An 18,298-nucleotide genomic window follows, 5' to 3' on the forward strand; every position below is an offset into this window, starting at 1 on the left:
CACTGTGCAGCAAGTTGCTTGACACATTGTCACTGGGCCCTTGCGCAAGGGAGGACTGTGCCCCAAGGAAGCAAACCGCTAACAATGAGTGCAAAGGTACACAAAACCTTTCACACTCTTTGTTAGGTCTGTGAAAAGTAGATTGTCCCAACTTGTGCTTTCTACTTGTGCAAAGCCATCACTGGCTAAAATTCACAGTGACCTGCCTATGATGCTGCAGTCATCATCTGCATGAACAAATCTGTAGCAGCTAGAACTTGAAGAAAAGTATTAGAGAGGTTAGAGGGGGAGTGGTTCTAATGCAACCTCATTCTATGGTCCCTGTGGGACACCGGATGCTTGTTCAGGCCACTGAACAGCCTGTACCTCTGTCAGGCTCCACAGAGAGGTGCCCCCGCTCTGCAGAAGCATGGCTGTGGGGGCAGTGTGAAGCCACCCTTCCCTGACCAAGAATAATCCCAGGAGAGCCAACAGATGCCACTTCTCTCTCAGAAGGGCAGGCATTCTTAAACTGAGGTAAGAGTGCATTTTGGGAAGATGTGCGGTCTCAAGCCTGCCTTCAGCGGATGAGGAACAACTGAATTGACAGAGGCAGAGAATGGGCCTGGGCATCCGACAGCAACAGAACACGGCTTAAGGGAAGCCCAAACACCAACTTTGCTGGCGGTGAGCATGGAACCCAGGTGTAGCCGTCTCATGATGCAACGTAAGGTTGCTACCTCCACCGGCAGATTTTGGAGGCCATTATAAAGATGGCAAAATGAGAGGCAAGTCATTTCAATGAGGCTTGCACTGGAACATTTCCCAGTAGACCTATTGATTGAAATGAAGTATGTATGGAGAGGAGGCAGGAAGAAAATGGAGTAGGCCTTTCCTGTAGTGGCCCCCAGTCCATGGAAACTTCCTTCCCATCCCAGAGAAGCTCAACGGATTCCTACTCTAATGTGTTTTTGGCACCAGGTGAAGAGACTCATCTTCCTAGACTTTTTACCATCTAAAGGACATTTTATCCTGGGATTTTTACTACTGCTTTCACCCTGCTGGTTTGTACTTCTATTGCAGGCATGTCCAACAGGTAGATCGTGATCTACCGGTAGATCACTGGACATCTGCGGTAGATCACTGGTAGATCATTGGCTCCCCCCAAAGAAGCTGAACAACTGTGGCTTCCCTAAAAAAACCCTCAACATTTTGCCTCATCCCTGAAAAAACTCAACAAATTTGACCTGAAACCCCTCACCCCCGAAAATGGGCCTTCCTCCTTCCTAAAAAAAAGCTCAACAATTGTGACCTGAACCCCCCAAAAGGGGGTAGATCACTGCCAGTTTTTAACTCTGTGAGTAGATCCCAGTCTCTTGGAAGTTGGCCACCCCTGTTCTATTGTATTTTAACTTTTGTAGACCACCCCGTTATTTGCTGAAGGCCAGTATAAAAAATCTGATAAGCAGAGCATTTAAAAGAATAACTTTTGGATATTGCTCCTTCAAAAACCATAATTTCCAGAAATTACACTTCTTGTTTGGAGGTGGGTATTTGATTTTTGTTATTAAAAACTTCATACAAATGAGCCATTGTTCTTCCTCAGAAACCTTATTTGTGCCCATTTGCTACAGCATTCCTCTTAATGAGCACAATGATACTATGTGCAGCAGACTCCTTTTACCACAGTGGCAAAACTCTACACAGTCTGGAAGTGGCCAGGTTTTTACCACTAAGCAAGTAGAAAGCAAAGGAAAATAGTAGCTCCCTGTGACTTTGAGCCTCAAACCACGGATAGTTTTGCCGCTATGAGAGAGAGAATTTCACAGGAGTAACCACCCCCCAAACAGTGCAGTCACTTCTTCAAGGGGGAGGGAACTGTCATGATTAGCAGCATTGAACAACTAAATCCACTTGAGGGCACCAGACTCCATATATTATGCATCTGCTAATGACTTGAGAAGGGACAGAATTACAGAAAACTTAAAACCTCCACCAAGATTTTAAAAAGAAACAAAACCGCCAACCCCCCCCGCCCCCCCTCAGCCAGTCTTCTTCAAATCCACTATGGGAATCCCATGTTCCTGGATAAGGCTCATTTGCCACTAGAGTCCAATAGTTAAAGAGTTGCTTTTGGTCAGGGGAGGTATCCTGCAACTTCAGAAAATCCTGAATTTTGTGTATGAAGTCAGCATGAATTCTGGGCCAACCCTCCCCCTGCCCCCCCAAAACCCTTCTATGCAAATAAAACACTATATTAATAAAACCAAAGTGTGCCGATTAATACCAAATCATGCAAATGTTATGCTTCTTTCTAATTGTGTATATTTTGAACAAAATTTAAATCCTTAAAAACAGCAAGCGTTTAGAAAATATGTAAAATTATGGGGGTCTGGATATCAAAGCAAAGCTTGCACTTAGCAATAAAGGCCACAAATGTGCTAATTATATACACCACAGATTTTACTCAGAATAAATTATGCAAATTTGAATATTTTGCAGATCTCTTCTGAATTTGCTTGCTTCCATTCAGAACTTGTTTGAGCTTTTACAGAATTTAGAATCTCAAATTTTTAATTTACAATGAAGAATGCCTGTGGGAAGAAAAATGGTGAAGTAAAAAATAGAAATAAACTAGAGGACAAGAGGAACTGACAGAATTATGCAGGACAGAGAAAAGGTGCCCCCTAAGCTCTGGAGCTTTTCACAAAACTATCTGCATTTTTCAAACATATTTCCCAAATTATATGGGTGAGGAAATTAAGCATATAAATATACTTAAATAAAATGATTGTGCACAAGTGAAAATGACCCCATATTCTACCACATGCACAGAAAATGACTAGGTGTCATTACATTATGCTTTTCAATAAAATACATGACTAGTCCTCTGCCTAGGAATTTACAATGAAACCTCCAGTATTGCAACAGAAATCCCTGAATGAAATCTTCCACTCACAAAACTCAAGAAGACCTCAAAGGCCTGAAATGCTCACTAAAACCTATGACCTCTGCATCTTGAAATCAGGCTTCCTGCTCAACTATAAACATGGTGTGCAGGTTTAGCCAACCAAATATTTGACCTGAGATGGAGACTTTAAAAAGTACATGTCACATATTCCTAGTATATCTCCAAAATACTCCTTCACTACTTTCTAAGGGTAAAGGTAAAGGGACCCCTGACCGTTAAGTCCAGCCATGGACGACTCTGGGGTTGTCATCTCGCTTTACTGGCAGAGGTGAGATAAACCTGTTAACTGCTTTGTCATGTATAATGAGATAAGAATCCAATGTCTCCATTCAGACCAGGTCTCTCCATGGTTTTAAGTTTGGTGATAAGTTGCCCCTTATCACCTCACCTATCAGCCAATGACCCATTCCCACCACCCTTCTGAGTCATACCCCTCCCCACTCTCTCACTATATATAAGGGTCTGGTGACTTCTGTTTCAGTGTATCTGAAGAAGTGTGCATGCACACGAAAGCTCATACCAAGAACAAACTTAGTTGGTCTTTAAGGTGCTACTGGAAGGAATTTTTTTATTTTTTATTTTGTTTCGACAATTGAAACAGCTGAAACATCCCACTTTTCAAGTTACCAAGGATTATTTGACATCTTTATTCTTGTAAGTTGTTCTATGTTGGTGGAAAGTTTCCTCTCCTCTTGTATCCATGAGGACAAGGCAGCATGCTAGCATTGTGTAGATAAGAAAGACGCTTCTTTTGCCCACACTAATTGTAGTCACTCACAAATGAAACCGACTCCCTAGCTGGAGCTGCTGAAAACTGACTTGATGCACCTGCTGGGTACATATATGTGTGTACATGCAACATGTGCATGTACTCACGTAACCCTTCCAACAACAGATGAGAAATTATTTAAAACCAGAAATCGATAAGAACAAGAAGAGAAGGAAGTGTTCTTTGCAAGCCTTCATCAACAAGCGAGCACAAACTCTCCCCCTTTCATCTTTGTGTGGGAACTTCAAAGCCTATGACTGGGGAAAAGTTTGTGGGTGGGCAGAAGTATTTAGCATTAGAGCATTACCCTCAATATTCACCAGAGAAAGGGCAGGGGGGGATGCTGCATCAGCCCTTGGCATCAGGCAGGGTGGGTGACCCAAGAGCAAGTGGGTTTCCCCTCAATCCTTTGCAAAGCTGTGACACATGAACTGGCATCTATTTGCTGCATTTCCCCCTCTCTAAGAGTGAAGCAGTGTTGGGAGCGGGGTAGTGCAGGGTATTTGTTGTTGTTTCATTCTATGGCAGCCTTTTCACACAATATGTGACTAAGTTTGCTTACAAGGGAGTCAAGCCCTTCTGCTTGACTCCCTTGACAGCCACCTGTCAGGAATGCTTTGGTGGTGTTTCCTGCTTGGCAGGGGGTTGGACTGGATGGCCCTTGGGGTCTCTTCCAACTCTATGATTCTATGCTAAGCTATGTTCTAACGCTGCATGCATGAGCCTCAGGTTCACACATCACTTTCCCCTCCTCCTCCTCTGGCCTGGTGCCTTTGTATCTGGTCTTATCTCACTTCTGAACCTAGAGTAACTGCAGTTAAACTTAAGGATGTTTCGGAGAACAAGCCATCTACAATCACGACACACTTTCTTAAAACATTTAATGATTTGGAGAAAACAAGTGACTGTTGTGTGTGTGCATTTTTAAAATAATTATTAGATTTATATCCCCCTCTAAGGAGCTCAAGGTGACAAAGAGGGTTTTTTGCACCCCATTTTCTCTTCATAACAAACTTGTAAGTTAAGCTGAGAGAGTGTCTGTTTGAGGCTGAGGGGATCTGAACCTAGATCTCTCTGGTCCTAATCTGACATTCTCTAGACCACACTGGCTCCTGAAAATGGAATAAAAAACTTCTTATCTCATCTTTGTGGCTGGAGGTTCTCTCAGGCTCACCGCCATAGCGCAAAATGTTCCTTGGCATGTCAAACACTCCATGTAGTTTTCTTTCAGGGCTCTGTTACCTCTGAGGTGGGATTTCTGCTAAAAATACAATCTTCACCACATCAGGCATTTACGCAACATGAAGTGGGAAGGAATTGAGAGAAGAGTAACACAGGAAGACTCATCACTTTGCTTACTACACGATTAAATCCATACATGTGCAACTGCAGCTGCTGTGAGAAGGGAGTTTACACCGTTTTCTCTTGCCAGCTGGGAGTGCTGCATGAAAAGGCAGTCAAGTAGCGCAGCCTCAAACTCCTAAGTTACTTTCCACAATTCTTGGGACCTGGAACAATTCCTGGGAACAGATGAGCCAGTAAACCTGTTGTGCAATAATGATAAATAATTACAAAACCATATATGGAAAACAAAATCAAGACCACACCACTGAAGAGAGGAGCCTCCGACCGCAACACTCTTGTGTTGCTCACACGTCTTTGTTGCTAATAAATAAAGCAGAGAAATTGGGGGGTGGCATGGGAGGGACCCCCTTGGGTAGGTATCCCTGGACAATAATGAGCCTGTTACTCATCAGCTCCCACTTCTGTTTGCTTGGCTGTTGTATCCAATACATAAAGGGGTTCAGATGTGCATGGGAACACAGGAAGTGGCCTTACACCGGGTTACAGCACCGGTCCATTGTCTACACAGCTTGGCAGTGGCTTACAGAGTTCCAGGCAGGGGACATTTCCTGCCCTACCCACCTTCTGCATGGAAAGCAGATGCTCTACCCCAGAGCTACAGTCTCTCCCCTGATAATCCTCCTCCTAGCCAAAAATTAAACTATACTTTGTCTAGTACCTTTTCTAAGTGCTCAGAATGCATTCTTACGTTATCTCAACCACCCCTTCATCAGCTCTCTAAGGTCGGCCAGTAGAGGGAGGGGAAGAACAGGGCGAAGGGAAGAAAAGCTGCTTGCGTCAAGACACCCAGTCAACTCCTGGTTCCTGTTAATGCTCTTCAATGCTACACTACACTGAACTCAGAAAAGGGCCAAGGAACCCTCTACAGCTGTAGTTAAAATATGACAAACCCTTACATAAAGAACTGCCCTTATTCATTTCCCTTTTTAAACTGGTTCTGATTCAATGTTTTTAGCAACAAGTTATAAAAAAATTGTCCAGTAGCAGCTTAGAGACCAACTAAGTTTGTTCTTGGTATAAGCTTTCGTGTGCATGCACACTTCTTAAGATTTAATATATATTAAATGTCCAGTAGCATATATATATTGACAGTGTCAGACCAACATGGCTACCTACCTGAATTCAGCAGCAAGCTGAATTAGGTTCAAAAAACCTAAAGAGGTGAAGCTGTTCCTGGTATGTAGGTAAGTAGCCAGGGAAAAACCTTCACCTGTTGAATTGCTGTTTCTTAGTCTGATGGTGTCATAATGTGCTTTGAGTCTTATTATCAGAACACTAGGAAGGACTCTCTTTTAAAAATCTGTACACTTGAACAGCTCCCTGAAAGAACAGGGTCGTATTCTCAGTCTGTTCATCTTTTATCTCACACACATATATTTCTGCTCACAATAAGAAAAATAGTTTTCTTCAGGGCTTTTTTTCTAGAAAATAGGTGCCAGAACTTGTTGACCATTTTTAAGGAGGAGCACCCACCAAAAGTTGTTGAGGTTTTCAGGGCCATTAGCCTCCAAGAGCGGAAACATTGACAAAGGCGCCAATCGAACAGGCAGGGAAACCCCCTGGCCTAAACCAGTGATAACAGATGGCATTAAAAGCATCCACCGCTTCTGGTTTCACTCAGAAAATGAAAACATCTGTCAGCCACACACAAGCCTCTTCCACAAGGGCTGCAGTACAGGAAGATATCTTGACTCTTAAAAAGGTACATGAAGAGAAGAGAACAGAAATAGATATTGCACTGAGTAATACAACACCGTAGAAAATCAAATAAACTTAATGAGGCATGGGTGGAAAGGGAGAGATCCTGAAAAGAAGACCGGCTGGATGAATGAGTGGTCTGGGGGTGGCGCTGAGTCCATTTACAACTTGCATGCTTTCAGCCTGAGTTCATTCCTGCTCTGACCTTAAAGGCCGAGGGATGATCTGATGGGTGGGTTCCGGCTGCAGGCTAGGCAATAGAGGTCATGCACACAATCCTTTATTTAAGCAGACCCCAACAAGGCAATGTGGTCTCTTGATTACAGCCCCGAGTTAGGACTCCTCAGAGGTCTAAATCTAAAACCTGTCTCAGCTACCAAGAACAAACTTAGTTGGTCTCTAAGGCGCTACTGGAAGGAATTTATTTATTTTTTATTTTGTTTTTTCTTTAGAGAAGCTGCTTCTCCTTTCAGTTTGTGCTGAACGGTCCAGAAATCTGCACAGGCACAACACACAGAATCTGGTGACAAACTCATAATCCCTTTTAGGCTGCAACCCTACATGCACTTACATGAGAGGAAGTCTCTTTGAACACAGTGGGGTTTACTTCTATGTAGACACGCATAGGATTGCATTGGCAATCAAGAGGAAAACATTAGCATTCAAATTCCCAATCACTATCAGCTGCAGTGTGTAGGTGAGTCGCACGAATGCTCCCTGCGCTCCTCGCAGGGCTGCAAAGGGGTTAGTTTAAACTTCAGTTTGCTAGTAAAACTGAATTACTGTGTCATAATATGATGCATGTCTAAAAAGTGTGTCACCAACATGAAAAGTTTTGAAAGCTCTGCTCTAGATATACCTTGACTATGAAGAAGTGCTTATTACCATGTGATGCTTCTTCCTAAGTTTAGTTTTTATTCTTATAGTTTTTATCCATGTTTTTATTCTTATAGCTAAAGGTAAAGGACCCCTGACCCCTGACAGTTAAGTCCAGTCGCAGATGACTCGGGGGTTGTACCACTCATCTCACTTTACAGGCTGAGGGAGCCGACGTTTGTCCACAGACAGTTTTTCCGGGTCATGTGGCTAGCAAAACCAGAGCAGTGCATGGAAACGGCGTTTACCTTCACGCCAGAGTGGTACCTATTTATCTACTTGCACTTTTGGGTGTGCTTTTGAACTGCTAGGTTGGCAGGAGCTGGGACTGAACAACAGGAGCTCACCCCATCACGGGGATTCGAACCACCAACCTTCTGATCAGCAAGTCCAAGAGGTTCAGTGGTTTAGACCACTGTATTCTTACAACTCTGGAGTTCAATTTCAGAGAAAACTGAAAAACACACACAGACCAAGTGCTAGGGGTCAAAGTGACCTGGTAAAAGTGCTGCTTAAATTATTTAGTTTTTCTCATGACCACAGAGGCTTAGTTCAGAACCTGTTCTTTTCATACTTGTGAGAAAGGAGCATAGAGGGTAAAAAACACAGTGTATTGGCTCTTCCCACAATAGACAAATGACTTGGTTTCCTTAACAGGGCTACAAACTGTAATGGGGGTCAACAGTACGTCTCAGGTTTACAAAACCCCTTGACAAGCCTGAATTTTAAAACATGCCCCTCCCCACCCCCAGTTAAAACCTTTCTTGTGATCTACCAAAGTTGTTCCCCCCACTCATCATGGCTTACTAATTCTGCTTTGGGGGTCATTGTGACCCCAACTCCATCTGCAAATGTTTGCAAGCTACCTGCACCCGTACCTAAGCAGGAGGCCAGACTCAATGACAACTCTCAAAAGCTGACCGCTTTTCTCCATTCACAAAAGACCTCTACAATAACTGTTGTTGAGGGTTGCCCTGAGGCATCAATGTACCATTCATCATCAGTTGCTCACAATGTAGGCTAGACAGTATTTGAGAAAACAAGCACTACACCTACAGCACACATCTATCCCATATATGACAACTAAAAACTCCGCCCCCCCCCGTGTCCTACTAACCAGGTCACTAATCTAGAAGTGCCAACAGCAGTGGCGGAGCTTCATGCTCCAGCACGGGGGGGGGGGGGAAGCAGGCGTGGGCGTGGCGTATGTCCTGGGGGCACCCCACCGGGATTGTACTGCCGGGGGCAGTGCGCTTCCCCCACACTCCTCTTCCTTCGCCGGTGGCCAACAGTGCTGTTTTGGGTTTTCAAGAAGGTTTGAGATGTCCAAGCAATGTACCCAAGCAAGGAAGGACAATTTCTTCAGTGTATAATTGTGTAGCAATCTCAGAATAAAATGAAAGGTTATTTTATTCAACTCTATTGAAACCACAGTAAACAGAATGGCCCCAATATATGTCTCTCCCTAATAGACCTGTGGCCTGGAGTGATCAAATCATGGGCTGAGTCTACATTCTAGCTTGCTCTTGTAAGGTTGTCATTGGAGGTCCTTGCCTGTGGATAGCCAGTCTGGCATCATTGCTGTTACTTTCTATTTAGCCTTTGAATGGGTTGATCTCATGTGATTTTGTGTTTCACCATGTAGCTTGCCGAATTGCCTTTCTTGTTGCTAAATTATTTAATATGCTGCTTTTAATTTAAATTGTTTTTGCATAACTGTGCATTCTTTTTCTCTGCCATTGCTTTGTATTCTTATGAAGTTTTGATTATTTTTATGGTATTTTGTTAAGCTACCTTGAATGCAAATTGGAAGAGAATACACACATTTTTTAAACAAAATAAATATCAATGTCCATAAAGGGTCTCCCCCTTCCTCCATGGGGCGGGGAAAAGCAGAGGAAAAGGAACGGGTGCTGTAAGGGACAGGGAAGGGGAGGAGAAAGGTGGTGGGGAGGATGTGGAATATTACTTATGTTTGTAGTTGTTTCATTCTGGGTCATTCCATGCCAAATCACCTGATTTTAATACTTGACCGTGCTCTCACGACTCAGATTTTCTTCAAAAAAGTTTTTTAATGTGTGGGGAAACAAAGTAGCTTTGACCTTATCATTGCAGAAGTGTTTTACACAATAAAATGAACAAGGGCTCTGAGACGTAGTTTGTTTTTATTAAATAATCAATAAAACTTACCGGTAATTTTTAAAATATATCAGATGACATTGTAACACAAGAGGGTACAATTTTAACTATTCTCATGAATATGTGAGTTATTTCAGGCTCAGACCTTAAACCTGTCCCAAAAAAGTATTTTTTTTGTAAAAAAAATTACTTCAAAATCTATTTATTTTATAACACCCTCCTTATTTTTTAAAATGTAACAAGTACATGGTAACAAGCCCATTTTTTAAAACGTAACAAGCCCATTCATTCCACAACAAAAGTATGATACACATGTTAGTTGTGGTTTGCGTGCTATGGCTTATGGAACCTACCGGGGGGGGGGATGACAAAAATTCACTTTGAATGGTCGGTGACCCTTTTCTTGGACACTTAATTCCATTTTTATACTTTATTTTGAAAGAATCCACAATTAGATTAATTTTGATACTAAAATAAGCCCAATTGGTCAAAAAAATAAGCGAAACAGGAGGTTTTTTCTAAACGGATGTAGAAATTGCATTAGCCTAAATTGCCTGAAAAATCGGAAATTTTCAAAAAATTCTCATGTGCCCAATTTGGACCAAAAATCTTAAAATAATTAATTTGAAGTTATAGGTATCTACACATTTTTAAAAAATGAACAAAATCTGAGTTGTGAGAGCACATGGCATCAGGTGATTTGGCGTGGAATGACCCTTCAGCTGCCTCAAAGCCAAACTTAAATACCTCTTGCATGTTGATGCTGCAGTGTTCCTCCTCCTCCTCTCATCCCTTCTATCCCCACAAGGCCTTGGTATGTGTCTACTGGATATTCCAACACAGATTGATGGCATCTATATATGGCATTCACTTCTTACTTACTGAAGTACTACTGAACAGCCTTGTTGGTTTAGGTTGCATTAAGAAAAATAAAGCAGATACTTATGCAACAGACTGCCTGAGTCATACCTGAGCCCGGATCAGAGATTCAAAACTTGGCTTGAAGTAACTGATGCGGCTGCTGTAGAATTTCGGCATCTCTTCCAGAAGCTGCTTGTTCTTAGCCTCAAATTCGTCTTTCACTGGCCTCAGTTCTTCCCGTGCCTGGGGGAACAGAAAAGGTAGTGGAAGAAGAAGAGGACCACAAAGCGTTATCCTTCACCTCCTCCTCAACAGTCGGTGAGACTATCCTCCCAAGTTCAGTACCAAATGTACTTTGGCCAAGCAAGGTCCTTTTAATCCTGAGCATATGAAATGGCCCTCAGCCCTTAGAGAGGGAAGATGCATAGTAGCAAACATGGTTGCACCAAATATTTGCTTCTTGCCATTTTTAGGATGAAAGTAGTGCTTTAAGGTGTTCCAAAATATAAGCCAAAAAAATCCCTTACTGTTGAGAATGGTTTGCCTTTTTGTTAATGTTCACCTGACTTAATGCTCATATCCTTTGTTGACTAGGGCTTGTTTGTCTTAGCCAGTCAGGGATCACATATTGAACATAAACACATTACAATGTTACATAGCCCATCAGATCTGTTTATATGGGCTCAAGGGTGATCCAAGCCAATCAGGACTATGATGGCCAAAGAAACTTATTGTACTGCCTATTGCCTAAAGACACGGGGAGGGGGGGAGCGTATGTGTGTGTGCATATGTGCCTTCTGATACAGATGAAAATGTTTGTGAAACGTGTCCCACCCCACTTCCCTCTTGGTACAGCCCTACTTGAAATTCCTGGGGGGGGGGGGACTCTCCCTGCTTAGTCATCAAGACAAAGGAGCTCACTTTCGCACATCCTTAGTTTTATGCATGCATACACAGCATTCTAAGCTTCTTTACTATAAAGCTTGAATTCTCCTTTCTTAATGTTGATATGGTAATTCTTTAACACAATGCCCAATTTATAGAGTTATTAAGAATTTGCATTCTTCAATGAAAGCCAATCTCTTAAGAGGCTCCGGCACACACAGGAAAGTGGGTTAGCAACATTAGATTCAGAGCTGCTTCATCATTCATATGGCAATCCATTCACCCGGTTTACTGCAAGAAACTTCAAAGTGTGAAATGTGAGCACTTACATTTAAGCACCTAGGGACTGGCTCTGGCTCCTTAGGGAGAGTTTAGGGGTGTACATCCTAACTTCTCCAGGATGCCAATACAGCCGCAGCAAACACAACTGCCACACCAAATACAAAGTAGCGCTTAGTGAGTTAGAAAACTAAAACTGTCATCCCAAATACAATTCTCTTAACACCAGCTTAACCGGAAGACTTTTTTACTTTAGTCTTAGCCCCACTTTCAAAACAGATTAATGGCCCTTTTCAATGTTCCCGTTTGACACAGGAGTCATCTCATAAGACATCTCAAGATCTCAACAAATCTTGCTGGATTATTTCATACAAAAAAGTGCTGAGGGGTATTTGGAAGCCATTCTGTGATGTGTGCCTACAACTCTGAACTGTGTTCAGATATTTAGAGATATTTATATATTTAAATATCTGTGTACAGATATTTAAATATTTAGAGGCAAAGGAGTCACTCTTGCAGAAAGAGTGACAGAAATGTGAAATGGAAAAGTTACTTGTGGCTGCAACAACAGCAACCAAGATACAAATGGGAGCTGAGCACCCAATGGAGATATGCAGTTCTAAAGATTCTACAAATGATTGATTTTCTTTTAAATGAAGATATTGGCCTCATTCATATTCGACACTGGCCATGAAGCATGGTTAGAGAAATTAGCCCCTGCACAAGCTGTGTGCAGGTAGGTACCTGTAACTCAAGCACTCCTCGTTTTGCTCATTGCTTTCCAGAGCAGGGAAACAAACGACGGAGAAGTTGGGTTAGGGTTACATGTGAACCAGTTTGTGTGGCTTGCTTCTCTCTAAATAAACCACAAGTGGAAACCAAAGTTTGTTACTGGATTCTCAAACCATGAGCGCTGGGTAGCATGCTAGTGCTAAGTCAGCTGCTCTGTGATAGCTTAGGCAACGGCTAGTGGCCCTGATGATGGTTTGTGGCCGCTATTGCATCCAAATGTATCTCCTGTGTGAAAACTAGATTTCTCTGTAGGTAAGCTATTCTCACTAAAACACACCAGAACACTCTAGATCAGGGGTGGCCAACTCCCAAGAGACTGCGATCTACTCACAGAGTTAAAAACTGGCAGTGATCTACCCCCTTTTTTGGGGTTTGGGTCAAAGTTGTTGAGTTTTTTCAGGGAGGAGGTGAAATGTTGAGCTTTTTAGCCGCAGTTCAGCTTCTTTGGGGGGAGCCAATGATCTACCAGTGATCTACCGCAGACATCCAGTGATCTACCACTAGATCACGATCTACCTGTTGGACATGCCTGCTCTAGATTGTTGGTTGAATCTATCCAAATTGCAGCTCAAAACTAAATATTAAAGACACCAAAAGAATGAACACCTCAGAGATATCCTTTGACCAATCCTAATGGAATGGCACTAACTCTCCCTTTGTATTCCCTATGGATAAGCACATGCAACTGTGTGAAAAGAGTCCCAGGACAACCAGTAAAATGTTACCCTGCACCTACAAAACCTCCCAATCCTCTCTGACCATGAGCCTATGAGCCCCCTTCCCTCTTGGCTCAGTACCTGGTGCAACTTGGTCAGGATGGGTCCCGTCTTCTCCTTCTCTTCATACTTCTCCACCTTAGATTGCAGCCTCTTGTAATCTTGCAGAGTTTGTTCCCGCCTCTTGACTGCCATATTCAGGCTGGGGAAAACACCGCTGAATCTGTAACAAATAAAGTGGGGTAAAATCATGACACTTATCCTGATTGTCCATTGAGAGCTTAGCTTAGCAACTTGCTTCCATTTTCATTTTGGCCTTTTTCAGAACTGCTCAAGGCAAGGAACATTGCCACTGCCCCCTCCCCGTGCATTTTATCCACACAACAACCTTAGACTCAGAGAGTGACAAAGGGACCTTGAAGGCCATCTTTTCAAATCCCTGTTCAAAGCAGAATTCACCTTCAGCTCCAGCAGAGGAGAGCCCACCCCGCTCCCAAGGACGCCCCCTCCCACACACCTGCCCCGTCCACACTTCCATTTGTCCCTCACTTTCTTAAGAACCTCCATCGGATCCGTAGGACTGGGCTGAAAGCTCTTCATTTATATCCTGATGCAGAAATGTGAAAAACGGCTTTTTAGTGCCAAATAGAAATATAGAAATTTGTTCCCCTTCCGACCAGATCATATCGTTTTTGGGGCTCCTGAACAAAAAAAGGACATTTTCCCTTGTGGCGCATTGTGTGGCCATTCTGCTTTCACTTCTGTCACCTCCACCCCTTCTGTCTCCACCCACACCTTCAGTCAATTTGCCAGTCCATTGCTGTCCATTTTCGGTTTTCTGCTCCACATAATTTTTTTAAAATTGTGCCCCGCTTTAGCGTTCATACAGGCATTGCAATCAACTACATATATGTGAGTGAAAGCAGTTTCCCTTTCCTGTGCCAATGCATGCAAGCACAGCGTAAAAGTTGGAAATGACTGGGAAACATACACTGTCCAAATTTTCTCCTTCCTTTCCTGCCACACCACCTCAAATATTCTACATTAAGGGCTGTGTAGGTGGTCTTCTTTTAATGGCAATTAAATTATAGTCTATTTTTAACTTGTGCTTGTTGGACTCCCCCTTGGAGGTTCCAGAGAAGTGACAATATGATATTGTGTGCATGTGTGCAGGAACACAATGGACCGCAAGAAGCCCTGAAAAAGAGCAACAGAAAAGAAGAGCAGCTATGCTGTAGCGCAAGGGGGCAGAAAGGGTGGAGAAAGAGGTGGGTAAGAAGGCAGAAAAGCAGAACAGAAGAAGAGCGATGGGCATTTTCAGTGATGCCTCCTTGAAACAGTGCGGAGTAAAGTGTGGCATGATGACCTGGTATCCCAGACAAAACTCATGGCAGTACTAATCTGCATTGTGACAAGTGGAAGAAGTATGAATAGGCCCTAACAGCTCTTACCATGAGAGTGTTGAACTCTGCTTCACTGCAATTTCTACCCGCTACTACTATTGCCGTCCTCTAGAGCTACAGAGATCTAGGTTAGGCTAAAAGATGGTGACTGGCCCTAGGTCACTTAAAATCCTTTGGATTTTCATTGGGCCTCCTCAATCTGAGTCCAAGAAACATTGGGTGAAACCCATGGTAAGCACAAAGCATGAAATGCAAAATCATGTATTACAATATCCCATGCAGCAGGATGCCATGTGGGAGGACATGCAAGTATGCCACCATCACTGCCAAGGAACAGGCTCTAAGGCAGCAAGCCATATTTGATAAGATTCATCAGGAGTTTCCTTCTACCTGGGCTTGAATTGCCAGCCCACCTGCTTCATTGCCATTAAATCAGGGGCAGCAAACACAGAGCCATCCAGATGTTGACCAGGGGCCATGGCAGTTCAAGAGCATCTGGGGGGCACAATGTTGGCTACTCCTGCCTTAGGCTCATATCCTTCCACAGGGAGATGCCTGAGCTCCAACTAGCAAGAGAGAATACCAAGAAGCTCCAATTAACCACTCCACTAGCACGTGGAGATAGAAACCACAGCCCATCTCCCTCCAGCCCCCGAGAACTCAAAATGAGAGTGTGTGACCTACTAACTATCTTGGGCCAGAAGGACTCTAGGACTGCCACATGCAAGTCATGGTGGCCCTGAACTGTACCTGTTTGAAAGGAGAAGGAAACTGAAGTCACCTAACCGAGGGGGCTTCAACAGCACTTCCAAGACCACCTGTCTGTCCCAAGGTATATTCAGTTAACAGGAAGTGTATTTGAGATGGGAAACTTGGTGAGGGAGATAAACACCTAAGCCCTCTTCCATAAATTTGATCTGTCTTCCTCCCAACATTATTTTGGCAACCTCTCCTTGTCATTTTTAGCTTCTTTGTAAGTTTTTCATTTAAAGTAATTTGCCACACCTTATGGTACCATGTCTAAGAGTTGTCCTTTGCAATCCCTTACCAAACAATCCATTGTATATAGCCAAACATACCAAACAATCCATTGTATATAGCCAGGCCCTACGTTACAGCCGCATCTGTTCCAACTCTACAGACAGAGACTCTCACCTAAGAGATCTACAGCAAACCTTTTTAGAACTAAAATATCCACCTGATGAAGTTAAACAACAGATCGACAGAGCCAGACTGATACCCAGAGAGAACTTGCTGCAAGACAGACCCAAAAAAGAAAATAACAGAACACCACTAGTCATCACATACAGCTCCCAAGTTAAAACAGTACAACGCATCATCAGAGATCTACAACCTCTCCTAGACAATGACAATTCTCTTTCTCAAGCTCTGGGAGGAAGACCCTTCATCGCATACAAACAGCCACCCAATCTCAAACAGCTCCTCACCCACAATAATACAAAAACAGGACTCAACATGGACACTGGTACCAGAGCCTGCAATAAACCCAGATGCCAACTTTGCTGCCACATAAACCCGGACAACACCATTACTGGTCCCAACAACATCAAACACACCATCTCAGGACTATTTAATTGCTCATCTTCCAACATTGTGTATGCAATCAAATGCCAACAGTGCCCTTCAGCTCTCTATATTGGACAAACAGGCCAAACCCTACGCCAAAGGATAAATGGACATAAATCTGATATCAGGAATCACAAGACAGAGAAACCAGTAGGAGAACACTTCAATCTCCCAGGACATTCTATAAAAGATCTCAAAGTAGCTGTCTTAATACAAAGAAATTTCAGAAATAGACTGGAAAGAGAAGTGGCTGAATTGCAACTAATCACCAAACTTAAAACCATGGAGAAACCTGGTTTGAACAAAGACATTGGATTCTTATCTCATTATACATAACAAAGCCATCTCTAGCCATCTCACCCCTTGCATTTCCCGTGACTTCTGTTTCAGTGTATCTGAAGAAGTGTGCATGCACACGAAAGCTCATACCAGGAACAAACTCAGTTGGTCTCTAAGGTGCTACTAGAAAGAATTTTCGATTTTGTTTTAATCCCTTCCAAAATCTGGCTATCGCTAGCCTGACCACTGCCAGTAAATATCCAATTAATCATTTAAAAGTGAGCATTCAATTTTTCACTTTGAATTAAATTCAACAGGGCTAGCTCACATGTCTTTTGTCTTTTTCTCCTCCCAACATTATATCCTCCCCATTATACCATCATTATTATGAGTATGTTCTGAACACCTTACACGAGAAAAGTGACTAATATTATTACTTTTACAGTCCTTTCCCACACACAACAGACGTTTAAAAGTCTTATTAACTTTGTTCGCATCTACCTTATGAGATAGACAGAGAGAGATCCAACTTGCACAAAGGCAAACCTGAGCTACTTTATGCATTCTATAATTATATAAACATAACTTTATACATTATATGGAGCTGTCTGATCCATGTCCTCATAGAGAGTGCCCTGTTCCATAGATTACTTAGCCTGAGGTTTCTTACAGCCATGGGAGTCATGTGAGAACTAATCCTACATCTAAATTAATTTTTAGCTCTCCCCATCCTGAAGGCTCAGAAAAGATAATGACAGATACTCTCACACATACACAATATCCAGTTTAAATTCAAGTTTTGCAAGATGCATCAATTATTTGTTAAGGAAAAGATGCTAGCAAAGAACACAATTACATTCCTTCGTTAACTTCAGCAGTGTCTTTTTAGAGGTGTCCAATAACTTTAAAATTGCTAGTTTCACACAAAACTAGTTAAAAGTAGTTGAAAGTCTTCCAGCTGCCCCCAAGGGCCCCAACATTTATTTCAATTATAGAGTCAAATCTCTGTCTTCAAACAAAAATTTTACTTCATGATATGACTTAATTCAAGTATCTTACCAACAATGGTTTGCAATAATTATATGGTCGGTTCAGACATAATATTCCCAATCCTGATTGGCAAAAGAGCCACAGTGTGTAGAATGTGTTCTTAATGTTGGGATCTTTTGACAAACGGTGGTATATAAATTGAAACATCATCATCTATCTCTTGCCTCATCCAGAAACACCTGAATGGTTCAGAAGTACTTAGGTGATTTCATTTTCAAGTTTAACTAACAATGATTTAGAGTTGCTTGGATGCTTTCATTTCCATCTATTCAATACTACGGCACAGGGGCCCTCTGGAAAAAGAGTAACGAGAGTAACTATATTACATCATTTCAAATATCATGTCAACTCATTGCTGGCATAAATCAAAGGGGCAGAACTAGTCAAGTCATGATTTTCAAACCTGGTTTGCTAGCAGATTGCAAATCATGGTTTATCATTACACCAAACCACAATTTAAATATTCTTAACCATAGTTTAGTGTAATGTCTTAAATAAGTATGTTCTAAAAGAAACAATAACAGCAATAATCAAGTCTAGATAGGAAGCAATTTACCAACAAGGGAGTGGATTCAAAGAACTAAAAGCAGAAACTAACAGCAGTGGTTTTCCTGGGCAATTTTTACAGTTTCAAGGTGGCTTAGGGAAG

At 42.4% G+C, this 18,298-nt stretch overlaps 1 protein-coding gene across 2 annotated transcripts in view; it reads right to left on the reverse strand.

Moving 5' to 3' along the window:
- The window catches only part of BIN3 (bridging integrator 3), a 125,471-nt gene that overhangs the window by 5,778 nt on the left and 101,395 nt on the right, over positions 1–18,298 (reverse strand). For both annotated transcript variants that reach the window (XM_033171441.1, XM_033171440.1), the window contains exons 7-8: positions 13,412–13,553; positions 10,767–10,901 (exon numbers count right to left, since the gene is read on the reverse strand). In XM_033171441.1, coding sequence (XP_033027332.1) covers positions 10,767–10,901; positions 13,412–13,553 — 277 coding nt within the window. The remainder of the gene's footprint in view (positions 1–10,766; positions 10,902–13,411; positions 13,554–18,298) is intronic.

The sequence above is a fragment of the Lacerta agilis genome, chromosome 15 (assembly GCF_009819535.1).
Source record: "Lacerta agilis isolate rLacAgi1 chromosome 15, rLacAgi1.pri, whole genome shotgun sequence".
Lineage (NCBI taxonomy): Eukaryota > Metazoa > Chordata > Lepidosauria > Squamata > Lacertidae > Lacerta > Lacerta agilis.